At 42.6% G+C, this 12,629-nt stretch overlaps 1 protein-coding gene across 1 annotated transcript; it reads right to left on the minus strand.

Moving 5' to 3' along the window:
• Positions 1–221: 221 nt before the first annotated feature.
• arhgap25 (Rho GTPase activating protein 25) lies at positions 222–12,355 on the minus strand. The gene is made up of 11 exons (XM_030418442.1): positions 11,960–12,355; positions 7,683–7,885; positions 6,372–6,459; positions 5,903–6,016; positions 5,261–5,465; positions 4,083–4,215; positions 3,893–3,966; positions 3,159–3,280; positions 2,523–2,677; positions 1,318–1,862; positions 222–1,081 (listed from the first exon to the last, which is right to left on the minus strand). Exons 1-11 carry the CDS (start codon positions 12,021–12,023, stop codon positions 880–882), a joined length of 1,905 nt encoding a protein of 634 aa, XP_030274302.1. The 5' UTR covers positions 12,024–12,355; the 3' UTR covers positions 222–879.
• Positions 12,356–12,629: the final 274 nt, after the last annotated feature.

Consider the following 12,629-nt stretch of genomic DNA (forward strand, 5'->3'; position numbering starts at 1 on the left):
TTCCTGATTGTTAAACAAGGATTGGCTCCAGACTATTTGTGATGTCAGAAATCAGTTTCTTAGGCTCGCCTCTTCAAATCAGATCTTCACTGAGCGCAGAAAAAATTTAGACTTTGAGCAGAGGAATGTGAAAACAACCTTCTGGTGTCAATCTCTGCAAATACATCATTCCACAAACTGAAGCTCAAACATCCGACTGTAGCAGCAAGAAGAAAAACACATTTTAGACTGGAAGGGGACTTTAATAAAAGCCTGCTGTGTCTCCTTAACCCTGCCAATGTATTTTACCATCATGCACAACGTCCACTGCTTTCAGGCCTGGTTAAACTAAAGCAGTCATCAGAGCTTTTTAGCAATGGTGTAGACATACAAAAGGTGAACTGATTTGTTTTTCTGTAAATATGTGGTGTGAAATTATTTTATATGTCAACAAAAAGACTTTGTACACAATTTGTGCTCTTTTATTAATTTACGACTGAAATGAAAACCACATATGACACACAGCATTTGTACTGTCCACCATTCATATCATTCAGTCCAGCTGATCTCTGATCAAAGGGTGTTTTCCTGCATATCCTGTGTAACAGCTTGAGATCACAGCAGCTCATATAGAGTGAGAAGACTCCTGCAGCAGGGAGGAACAAACTTGCGCTAAAGTCTTTAATATGAACAGTGGTATTAAACCCTGTTTAGATCTCTATTCAGAGGCACAAACAAATGAGCCAATAATTTATTTTGTGGACCAAACAGGGCTCAAATAGAATCAATCCAGTGCACCACTGGAGGTGGATAGTATTACATAACCAGTTCATGTGAAAATAGCGCTGTTGAGGTTAACACAGTCACAAATCCATATACTAGTGAGTCAGAAAATGACCATTAGGTGGGAGCTTGTGGCTGTTTGGTGAGGAACTGCTGAACGTCTCTTTGCAGCTCCTCGTTGCGTCTCTGAGCCTCGTCTCGGCTGCGCTCAGCATTTCTCAGGCAGATCTCCAGAGCGGCCACACGGCGGCGATCTGCCTCCAGAGCAGACTGGAGCTCTGCCACCGTGGCCCTCAGCTCCTTGTTCTCTTGCTGCAGACTGCAAGAGACCGTGACAGACACACAGGGTTCAGATGTACAGTAAAATGCTCAGGAAGCGAATCTTCCCAATTTTCATGCTTATATTGAAGGTCTACATGTTTTTCCTTGGGTTGCTATCACCCTTGCAATTACAAAAACTTTCAAAATCCTCAAGTACCTCAAAGTTTTCAAGCTATAATGGTTCCTGGAAAAATATATTTTACATTAGTAACAGTAGTAACTGTGATCCCTCACCTGTCTATCAGCTGCTGGTTTTCTTTCTTCTGCTCAGACTTGCTGTTGACCTGCTGAACTGAACCGCTCACTGTCAGGCTCCCAACACTCTTCTGATGAGTGAGCACCGGGGCAGGCCTGGAGTCACTGTTAGGCTTTTCGGAGCCAGCAGTAGAAGAACCTGTGTTATCACTTCCTCTCCGGGCTGTTAACCTATCCTCTCCCTCTTTGTTACTGATCTGAGACCCGCCGAACAATGAACCTGAACTCCTCAAGTCCAGTATCTTAAAAATATCCTCAGCAAATGTCCCACTCTTCTCCTCGGTGCTCTCCTGAATGCGACTCCACCGGTTGAGGGCTTCCGTCTTGGCTGCCATCCCGGTGAGAGGACAGTTGAAGGTGGGCAGGGTCTGAGTACGTTTGCGGGGACTTCCGGCCCAGTCGTCTGAGGAAGGGGAGAGAGGCTCCTGAGGGGTGTACTGGGGGCTGCAGCTTCCTCTGTCTGGACCTGGACTGTCAATGTCATCCTCCTCTTCTGGAGACTCAGACAGAGATGCATCGCCCATCTGAGAAGATACACAAAATAGAAAATTAACTGCAGAATATTAACATAATCTATATTTATATTACTATATATGTAGTGTATATTACACCCAATAAAATGTATACTCAATCATCAATAATCAGTGGGTTCAGGGAAATAATTTCTTTTGGTTTCATCTAGGACAACCAGTATCCACTGCTCTCAAGAAAATGCATCACAAAACTTTTAGAATGAATCTATCAGTAAGAGGACACCAGTGTGATTTTCATGGATGTTGAGAATGAATCAGAACAAGTGCAAAACCACCAAAGCATTATGATTTAACTGCAGCACCTTCAGATAAATCAGTATAAGTCTTTTATGCAGCACCTTATGCCAGCAGGTACTGTAGGCCTACTAATACCACAGAGTTGTAAATAACTTATCTTCTGATGGTTTGATCTTGGAAGGTAAACTCATTCATGTTCTTGCTGAGAGTTAGATGAGAAGATCAATACCACTCTCATATCGGTCCATTTAATACAAAACTACAGTTACAAATTCTTCCTATTACAGAAATGTTTGGGGGGATATTCTGGCATGTGTCCTTTACTCCATTGGTCCTGTTTACTGAATACATCCTGTTGCCTGTGTAACGCCAGAATATGCCCTCAAAACACTTGAAGAGGTCAGCTGCTCGTACCTCTGCGGACTCCCAGCCCACGAAGCTCCGGGGAGTGTTCTTCTGGCTTTCCGCCTTCTTTGAGGGAGGGGAGGGGAGCACGTCTTTGGAGAGAGGAAACAGAGTCTCATGCTGTCTGATCATCACTGTCATCAGCTTCTGGATCTGTGGAGTCGCTGTGAAGAAAAACAAACACTAATGAGAAAAGATTATGATCAAAACGTCTTGTCTTCAGGTTCTTGTCCAAGTTCTTGATTCACTTTCCTCAGCACAGAGATATCACATGTCAGCGGTAGTTCAAAAAACATGTAGTGACAGTAAGTAAAGTTCATGGAACTGATGAAGTGGCATTTGTTTTTTGCTACTTCATCAGTATCACAATTACAAGGGTGCTGAAGTTAAACATGCCTTCCTAATTTGTGAGATCTTTTTTTGTGAAAGTCTGTTTTCAGTTGCTTATAAAAAAGGATATAGTCATGTCGCAGTGTTGCCACATGTTGTTGTGAATGCTTAATAAGACTGGCAGTCACAGATCATTTAAGGAAAAGGTTGTGTTCCAGATGGTGAGTAATACAGTTCTCACAACATTTAAAGGTCATCAGGGGACACACTTCTGCCAGCATGTTGGCTCAGGACACCTTAGTGACGCATTCTTACCCTTCATCACAGTGATTGGGTCCTCTATCTGAGGTTTGAGCAGGTTAATCCCCATCACTGTAGCCAAGTTCTCCACATTCATCTTATTCACCTTGGAGTGCAGCTGCACCTCAAACAAAAACCTGGGAAACAAAAAAGACCTGATCAGCACAACAGGTACCGGTCAAACTGATCTCTGACCATCTGGCTAGAAGGCCTTTGTGAGATCTGGTGGATCTACAGTGAAATGTCATGGTCAAGGACATGTTAGTGAAGTCTTTCCAATTATGGGGCATCCCCCTTGGTTTCCCCTATAATCCAAGAGTTTGACAATATAACCTTATAACCATAAATGTGTTGGGGTCAGTTAAAGAAAAATAAAGAAACAAATATTTTAACTGTCATGAATAGTGTGGAGTAAAAATAGTGAAATAAGAAGTTAAAGTTATGAAATAGAAAGTCACAATCACAAGTCAAGACTTTTTGCTTGCAATTTTGTCTTTTTATCTCATGATTACGTCTTACTATTGGAATAATTATCTTTTTAATCAAGGCCACATTGTCACCACCTTCCTTTCACAAATGGGCTTCCACAACCCTCTCTGAGTGTGTCGTGGTCTGGTTCTTTTTATTAGGACATCATGTTTCTTTCATCTAATTTGTATCATCAACATAAACAAACGCCACAACACTAAAAATGCTTTATTTGTGATTACAATAACTGGAAACGTGCTTTGTCTACTCTCTCTACTCACCGGCAGACATAACTGAGAAGGTTGTAGTTGGTTTTGGGGAGGAGAGCAATCTGTTTGTCCAGCTTGTCCCAACCCTGAGCGAGAGATTAAAGGACAAACACACTCAACATATCACAGTACCACTCCTTCATATACACACAATGAAATATTCTGACACATTTTATAAATTTGCTAAATAAATCAACCGTACCTCTGAGCTGCTGGTGTCCAGCATGTTGGTGCAGTCCAGGAAGTCTTGGTACTGAGTCCAGGGCACCACAGGCTCAGGCAGCTCCCGCAGGTACAGCTTGAGCAGTGACGCCACCGTGTGGACATCTGTGTCACTGCGGAAAAAGACACATATCAAACGAACATGCATTCACAGTACAACTGAATCTTCAGCTTTTACACAATGCATGAGGTTTAACCTACCCTCTACATCATAGTCATGCAGCTGGCTCGACTGTAAGCCTGTGACCTGGCTTAAATCCAATGTATTTATTTTTCAATACTACACATACTTGAACAAATAAATTGCTGTTATAGTTGTAATGTCTTCTAGCTTTTCCATCTTGAAGAGATCTGTGTAAATATTTTATTGGACTGGAGGAGAAGCATTCATATGGTGGAATGTCATATAAACAGGGAATTTTTTTTCTTAAGGTCCTTAAGGATTGCTGGTGTTGGATATACTTGGCCCTCTTCAGCAAGCGGGCTTGGATTCAGTTTTGCTCTTTGAACTCTGCCAAGAATGCAACCAAAGCAGAAAAACACTAAAGCTCTTTGTTTTCTTTTTGGCCTATTTCTGTTGCCCCTCACTGGCTTCTACTTGACTCTGCTCTCACTGGATAACAGACAAACAAGTGAGGGGAGATGGGTGTTTCAATCAACAGTGCTCTGTCAGAGGAGCTTGTGATGTTGAGTAATAGAGGCTTCCTCCTCTTTGCCTGCCAGAACAGGATGTGGTATCGCCTTCAGTTCTGAGCAGACAGAAATCTATCAGCCGCTCTGCATCTCTCTCATCTCTCCTTGCTTTCTCAGAAAGAAAAAAAAAACTGATGATGCTGTCAATTGATTGAGGTTAGGACATTTTCTCCTTATATAGCAGTGACCTTTTTAAGCGCATTCATTTGCCAACCAAGTTTAAAGAGGGCTTCCATTGATTGACATGGACATTTTGTTCCTTATTAGTAGTAATACTCACTGTTTCCTGTGTATTTCAACAGCCAGACTAACCCTATTTCACACAAAATACATAAAGTATACCATACATATTTTGTGGCATCAGATCAAAATGTTCAGCTTAATGTAAAGCAAACATTGTGATACTATATTGAAGTCAAGTTCACATGACACTAGTCCATACAGAGGCAGCCATGAGTGCATTACCTGGGGAAGGAGGGCCTCTCTCCTGCATCAAAGGCGTCTCTGAACTGTTTCACAGCATTGTCCTGACCCGGGAGGCGGAAGATGCCCTCCTCGTCCAAGCCGTGCTCTTTTATGAACTCCACACACTTCTGCACCAGGATTGGCACCGTGTGAGGCCCAAAACGTTGCTCATATGTTACCGTGTCCATGAGACCCTTTCCAAAAACTGTAGAGAGGTACGACATGACATTGTTCATAATTCAGATTAACAACTTTATTGCCCTTTTCACATGGTGTTTTGAGTCATTGTCAGCTGGTGCCTATGCTTTAAACACTTGATTCATCGGGTTTAAGTTATTGGTTTATTCATTTTCTTTGGCAGTTAAAGAAAAAAAAGCAAAGTTGTATTTTCTGTATGATAAGGGAAATCGGTGTCAGAAAACTTTCTTTCCAAACAGTTTCTTTTTTTTTACTTTTGCTCAGAGCCAGGCTAGCTGTTTCCCCCTATTCTTACCAGGTGCTTGCTTCACTTACATAGCCTACAAACATGATTGATGATAAATGTATTTCCTAAAATGTTCAACTTTTCCTTTTATTTTCAGGAATGTCTTGTCAGAATATAGCGGCAGTGTCATACATAAACAATATAAGGTTTCACTGAACCTCCGCTTGTTGGCACTCCGATGACTCTGCGCAGAGTGCGGACCCATTCCTCCATGTCACTCTGGGAGTTTGCCATGAACACATAGGGACACCGCTCTCTGTCTCCGGTCGTACCTGTGAAATGATGGGTATTTTTGGACAAATGCATCATTTTCAAGCAAAAAAACATTTTGTAGTGCAGAGGCATGTGTCAGGAACTGTGAAATCGAGACAAAGATTTCCAGAGTAGATTGAGATAGCTATCAGTTCTTGGTAGTTTTTTCTGTCTTCCCACTCTGCAAGTAAGAGTTAACAGAAAGGGACATTTAATCCTATTGTAGAAAAATACAGATCCTGACATACATGAAATGTTAATGAGAGCTGCTGTTACATGCTGCACACAAAACCATCTTTAGGTGCTGAAATAAACATGCCACACAACACCTGAGGTCAATTTTCCTCTCTTTAAAGGGTCAAATTTGGTGCTTACGTGGTATGATCTCAAAGAGGTATTTCCCAGGATCATCAGAGTTTGGGGGGAGCTCATTAACTTTGCTGAAGCGCAGCTGGATGACTCCCTGTAGACCGAAATACAGGAGCACAGACACAGAAAAAGCACATTAGTGTACTATCCACAATCTGTCACGTTAACAACCAACCTCTCATCTCTTATAGTAAGACTAATATTTACATGTACATTCACTCATACACCAACATATTCTACCATGTTCACTAAGTGACCACAGAGGCATGTAGCCCATGTTCTAAAAGCCTCAGCAGGTATTTTCACTGCAGCTGTGGTTCAGTTTCTTATATCACAAGGGCTTTATGAAAATCATTGTTTAGTCTGGGGTCTTCACCAGGGCACTATAGGTTCAGCCTACTTCCTCTGTCTCTCATTCTCCACCCACGGTCCCCTTTGTAAACAACTTGAGAAATTCCCCATAAATTCTGTGCCTTTTAAAGCCTGTCCATGAACCAGATGATGTGTAGGGCTTGTGCATGCCCTTGTTCAGTGTCCCTGAATGGTGAATAAAGTTTTTTGTTTTGTTTTTCCCCAACGAATGCCCCTCTCCCTTCCTGTGTCACTACCATTAAAGTCTAAACAGGAAGTAAATCGGAAGGAAGGGAGAAAACAAACACATAGGCCACGCTCCCTGCATACATGGTTGTAGCTATCCACATATGATACATCATGGTATCAAAAACTACTGAGTCTTGGCTGGAAGGTCGATCGGTGTTATAAACATGAGTCTAAGCAGGCAGATTATAAAAACACTCAAAAAAAGACTTTCAGTGGCAGAAGGTCTCTCTTGTGAGGCTTCAAGCATCATTTGGTTTGTCAACAGGAAGCGTGCAGCAGTTGGCCACAGCTAAAGTGTTTGTGGTGTTGATTAGAAATGATAATGGATACATTTCCGATAAAGAACCTACAAATGTAAAATCAATCTAATACAAAAGATTCTAACTTCTATTATGAAATAAATAATAAACGTTTGGATATAATGCTGGTTTGCTTCTTTTTATACATATAACATCACTAAAGGTAAAAGATGTACAGCGTCAACATGTGACAAGGACACAAATGTGATTTTGATGGCGTACATACAAGCATACATACATGATCATACTTTAACTGCAGGTGCAAAATTTTGAAGGTCATCACAACTTTTTGATTATGGAATATCTGTTTTTTTACTTGTTTTGGGAATAATGTGCACATGCGGTTTATGGCAAAAGCTGACAAAAAGAGGACACATTTATTATAATATGACTGAGGCATATAACCCCAGTGTCATACCTGGACTGTGGTCTCCTTGTCATCTTTGTGGTAGGTCAAAGTGCTGCCCCTCAACACAAAGTAGCGCTGCTGCCAGTTCTTGACTAAACTCCTCTGCTGTTTCTTGAGCCAGCCAGCCTTCAGCGGCCTCTCCATGGACCTGGAGGAGCGTGGTGAGCCCGGCCCGGAGCCTCCCTCTCCAGGTATCACGCTCTTGGATCGTGCTGCCAAACACCACGAGAGAGCAGTTGGTAAAAGTTTCATGAATAGCAATCCCCAGGGCGCTGTGTCACAGCCGGAGCCGTGAGACATTATCAAAACATCAGCGCTATACTCAGCTGCAGCAGAACACTTCCTCCTTTTTACATGAATATGTATCAGCCTATCAAGGTTGAGGCTTAGTGTGGCCTATTTTTGTTCTTCACCTCTACAGTTTCAGGCTGAAAGGAAACTGCCGGTCTGAGCTGACCAGCTTCCTGTGGAAGGTGAATGAATGCAGCTGTGATTGTTTGACACAAATAACACGGTGGTCTTCAAGAGACTGAACTGAACAACAACCGAACAAGCCAAAAAGGTCAGGGACTGAGTTGAACTTGAAGTGAAACTGACACGTCCTATTTTGAGTTTTTGGACGAATGTCCAGTCCTTGACATTTGTAACCCTTAACTTCTGTGCCTGTGAGAGGCCACGATGTTGTGGATTAATGGAGTTATGAAAGAACAGAGGCAGAGGTCTACGTGGCCAGAGAAGGCAGAGTCAGACGGAGACAGTCTGAGTGCCAGGCAGGGTGGTGGGACTGCAGAGATAGCCGGACTGAGATTTAGCCCACTTGCTCAGTTGTTCTTAAATTCACCGTGTCCTGTTAAGCAAGATGATAGAGGAGAAGAGAAGAAGAAGGGCCGCACATGGGTAAACAGGAAGCCGCCACATCATTGCCGGAGGGCCAGCGACACTTTGAAGGTCTCCAGCTAGAGGTTTGACAGTCCTTTGGTCTAATTATAAAAGCATCACCCTCCCTTGATGGGTGGAAAGTTAAACTGCTGTTGAGGAACTGTGAGCCCACACACAGAGGCTGATGTCACACCACACCCTCAGCTGACAAACACACAGCTCCTTTAAACTGGCCTCGATTCGATATGAGTCTGCCGTCCCACAGCACCTCAAAGATGTGTTCAGGGCCCACGATTACAAAACAATTTATGTCGAGCACAACTCTTACGTCTTGAGTCACGTCAAGACGAAAACAGGGAAGAATTATATATCTATGTTTTCCCACTGTGTGGAGGCTTTTCATGTAGATATAGAACTACAACTGAAGGCATATCACATTTAATCTGGTGGTGGTCTGTCAGTTCATTAAATGCACGTGCAGTTTTTCATCTGTAAGACTTTTTATAACATGTCTTTTAAAGCATTTGAATTGTTAGTTATTTTCTTATCTTTTGAAGGATCAAGGCTAGCTTTTTCCCCCTGTATACAATCTTCATGGTAAGCTAAGCTAACTGGCTGCTGGCTCTTGCTTCAGATTTAAGCCTCGTGTCTATCTGCATGTGAGCCTCTGAGGTTCAAAAGCTAACAAACAGGTTTGAGGGTTTAGTCCAGGACATAACACCACAAACGCTTCAACTTCCCTTTTTGTACAAACAAACATGATAGAACGTTTTACTTAGGGACTCACTCCTATTTTCCCAGGGCCCTAATTTCTAGATGTCCTATGTTCCAAGAGTCCCATGTTAGCAGGGTCCTAGTGTCCCAGGATCCTATGCTCTCAGGGTCCTATGTCCCCAGAGATCTGGGTACCCAGAGTCCTACTTTCCGCTACCAAAGTCCCAGGGTTCAATCTTCCCAGGGTCCTAAGTTCCCAGGATGCTATGCTCCTAGGCTCCAATGTTCGCTGGGTTCTTATGTTCCCCAGCACTGGGGTTAGATGTTAGGGTTATTTGACCGAAACGCAATAGGAGAGTGTGTCGACAGAATATTAAACTGGGGAACATAGATTTGCTCCCTTAATCACAGAGCTTTAGAACTGCCAGTAGGTTCAACTTTTCACAGGGCCAGGCTAGCATTTTCCCCCTATCTCCACCCTGCTGGAAAAATGCTGGTTAGTGCTGGTTTGGTGCTGATTTAGCATGATGGAGCTGGTCCACCAGCAAGGTCCCAGTAATTATGCTGGTCCACCAGCATAGTCTTACTGGTCAAGTTGCTGATGAAGCTGGTCCACCAGCAAGGTCCCAGTAATTATGCTGGGCCGAGACAGTGATATTGGTGAGGTGTCTACACAGAGCCCATGGGATATTAACAACCTGTTCACCCTGCTGCCGTCCGGAACGAGATATTGAAGCATTCATTGTTGTACCACAGATGAGTTCTCTCATCCTACAGGCTTGTTCTTATGGCCTTGTTTTATCATTTTGTTCTATAATTTCTGAATGTTCAGCACTTTGGCCTGTTGGATTGTATTTTTGGGGGGAATATTGTTATTGTGTCATTTTCATGTGCTGTGACATTTATCACCATCCCATGCTGGTCACGGGGCAGGGAAATGTGCCTAAATCCTGTTCAATCAGCATCTTAATTTGCTACACCTGTCAGGTGGATGGCTCATCTCATTGGATTTTAACAAATGTGTGCTCAAAATCTGAAAGAAGTAATTATTTTGTGTACATAAAAAAAGAAAACCTTCATAGAATTGTTTACTTCAACTTGTGAGAGAAGTGTTGCATTTATATTTTTGTAGATTTAGTGCAGTATTTACAGTATGTTTCGGGTGCCCTCAAATGACCCCAAACTCTTGCAGGTTTGAAACTTGTGTTCAATAAACTTGGTGTACTGTGACAACCTGACTGACTCTGTGTCCTGTATTGGGCTTTCACAGCCAACTTCACTCCTCCTCATCCTCTGCAACATGAAATAAGTTGTAGATGCATCCCATGCTGGTATGCTGGTCACCAGCAACCCATGCTGATGAAACAACATATTTCAAGAATGTCAAACTGTTCATTTAATCCTATACAGTATGAGATATTGTGTAATTTCCCTTACAGGGATCAGCAAAGTTTTTCTGACTCAGACTCTGATGTGAAGCAGCAGATGAATGGAGTTTACTGCATCAGGAAGAGTTAAGGGCAGGCAGTTTGTCAGCATTCACTCCTGTACATTGACAGGTTTGTGCGCACACATCATATAGACAGACACTCCCATGTGCAGTACATAGGCAGAGTTTCGCCAACGGCTACATAGTCAGAGTTCTGCAGAAACTGAGCTCTTGCATCAGTTTCCTGCTGTCAGCCCCAGTCATACAGTCTGAAGTCTGTCATCTGTCATGGTTCACCAAACAATGACGCCATGTCATCAGCTTTCAAGAGGGTATGCTATCATTATAAGCAATAATATAATATGCAGTCAACATGAAGCAGATAAACTAAGTTCACTACAGCAGCAACTTCCTCCCACAGTGCTGAACAACTGGTACCGCTGATTGTTAAGGTGATTAGAGCCGAAGCAAAAAGGGATGCAGGAGTGTACAGTTGTGAATTCATCCAGTCATTGCTTGTGTGCACACCTCTGTTATCAGAGTGTTGCAACTGTTGTGCCATCTGAGCCTGAGAGGAAACATGGCATGTTACTGCACTGATTCCACACTAGGCAAAGCAGGCTGGTAAGCCAGGTATCAGTCAGGCTAGACTGCTGGATGGTAGCTTTACATTACGTGACTGCACATAGTTTTGAATGCGCAAACACGCACATCCACAGACATATGTCGTTTTGCAACCAGTGGGAAGTACCTTTGAGTGGCTTAAGAATTGCATTTTAAAGTTTTAAACGTGAAGCTTTGTTGTAATACAGAAACAATACATTCTGCGTTAGCGATTACTGTGATTTGTGTGAAATAAAAAAAGGTGCTCAGCCATCACCACGTAGTAAAAAGCCTCCAACAGGCTGGAAAAAAAGAAAACACACTTTGAAACAACAGAATCGGTGACTAGTCAAAATCGGACTTGTGTTCTCTCCGTTAAACACACATTTTCATTCACCAACATGGTATCTGAACTATATTCAATAAACCATTAATATATATGAGAGATGTTATATTTTTGAATAAAAATTGCACTGTCCTTCATGTGGATGTACATTTTTTACTCCGCACTGCCCATGTTTCCCTCGTAAATTAGGAATTGTATCTCATTTTACTGCTACAAGACATCATTAGCTAGATGTCCAAACTCTAAAGTGGAAAAAAAAGTGAAGCGTGATGGTGCTGCATCCACCCTGCTGACAGTGAATGCAGCACAGCTTACCTATCCGAGCTGTCTCAGCCTTGAAGGTGCTGAAGTCCCAGTTGCGAGGTAGTTTCAGAGACATTGTCCTTAGCTCGTAGCACAGGTCAGCGTATCATTTCACACATTTACCTCACCGGAGCATACACACACGCACACACACACACATACGCACACACACACCTATACACACTCAGACACAAACACACACAAAGTGGAGATATCGCAGATCACACTTCCTACTTCCTGTGTGTTAATCTGTCTTCTTCTTTTTTCAGCCCTTCAAAACGCGTCCCCTCATGTTGCCTCTACTTCCATGTTCATACTTGTTCTAATAGAGCGATGTACAAATGGCTTCCAAGCTGATTCACTGAGAGGTGCAGGGCTCCTTCGTGTAGTGGGGGAAGTTTTCAAATGACTAGCGTTGAGTGGTGTCACAAAAAAACCCCACGGGTGTCTTCAGAAAGGAAATGGTTTTCACCTCAAGGTTTGAGTCCGTCAGTGAGCAAGTCACTTACCAGCTCAGACTGCCATGAGACAAAAAGGGCAACAGCAGAGATTCAGTGTTCAAAAAGTTGAATCATAAGGTCAAAGCTCAAGGTTTCATCTACTGTACTGACCCCTGAACACAATGATTGTAGTGTTTCTATATCTAACATTGCTCTGTGGGTGTCTATTTTAAAAAATGGGG

This window comes from Sparus aurata, chromosome 5, assembly GCF_900880675.1.
Source record: "Sparus aurata chromosome 5, fSpaAur1.1, whole genome shotgun sequence".
Lineage (NCBI taxonomy): Eukaryota > Metazoa > Chordata > Actinopteri > Spariformes > Sparidae > Sparus > Sparus aurata.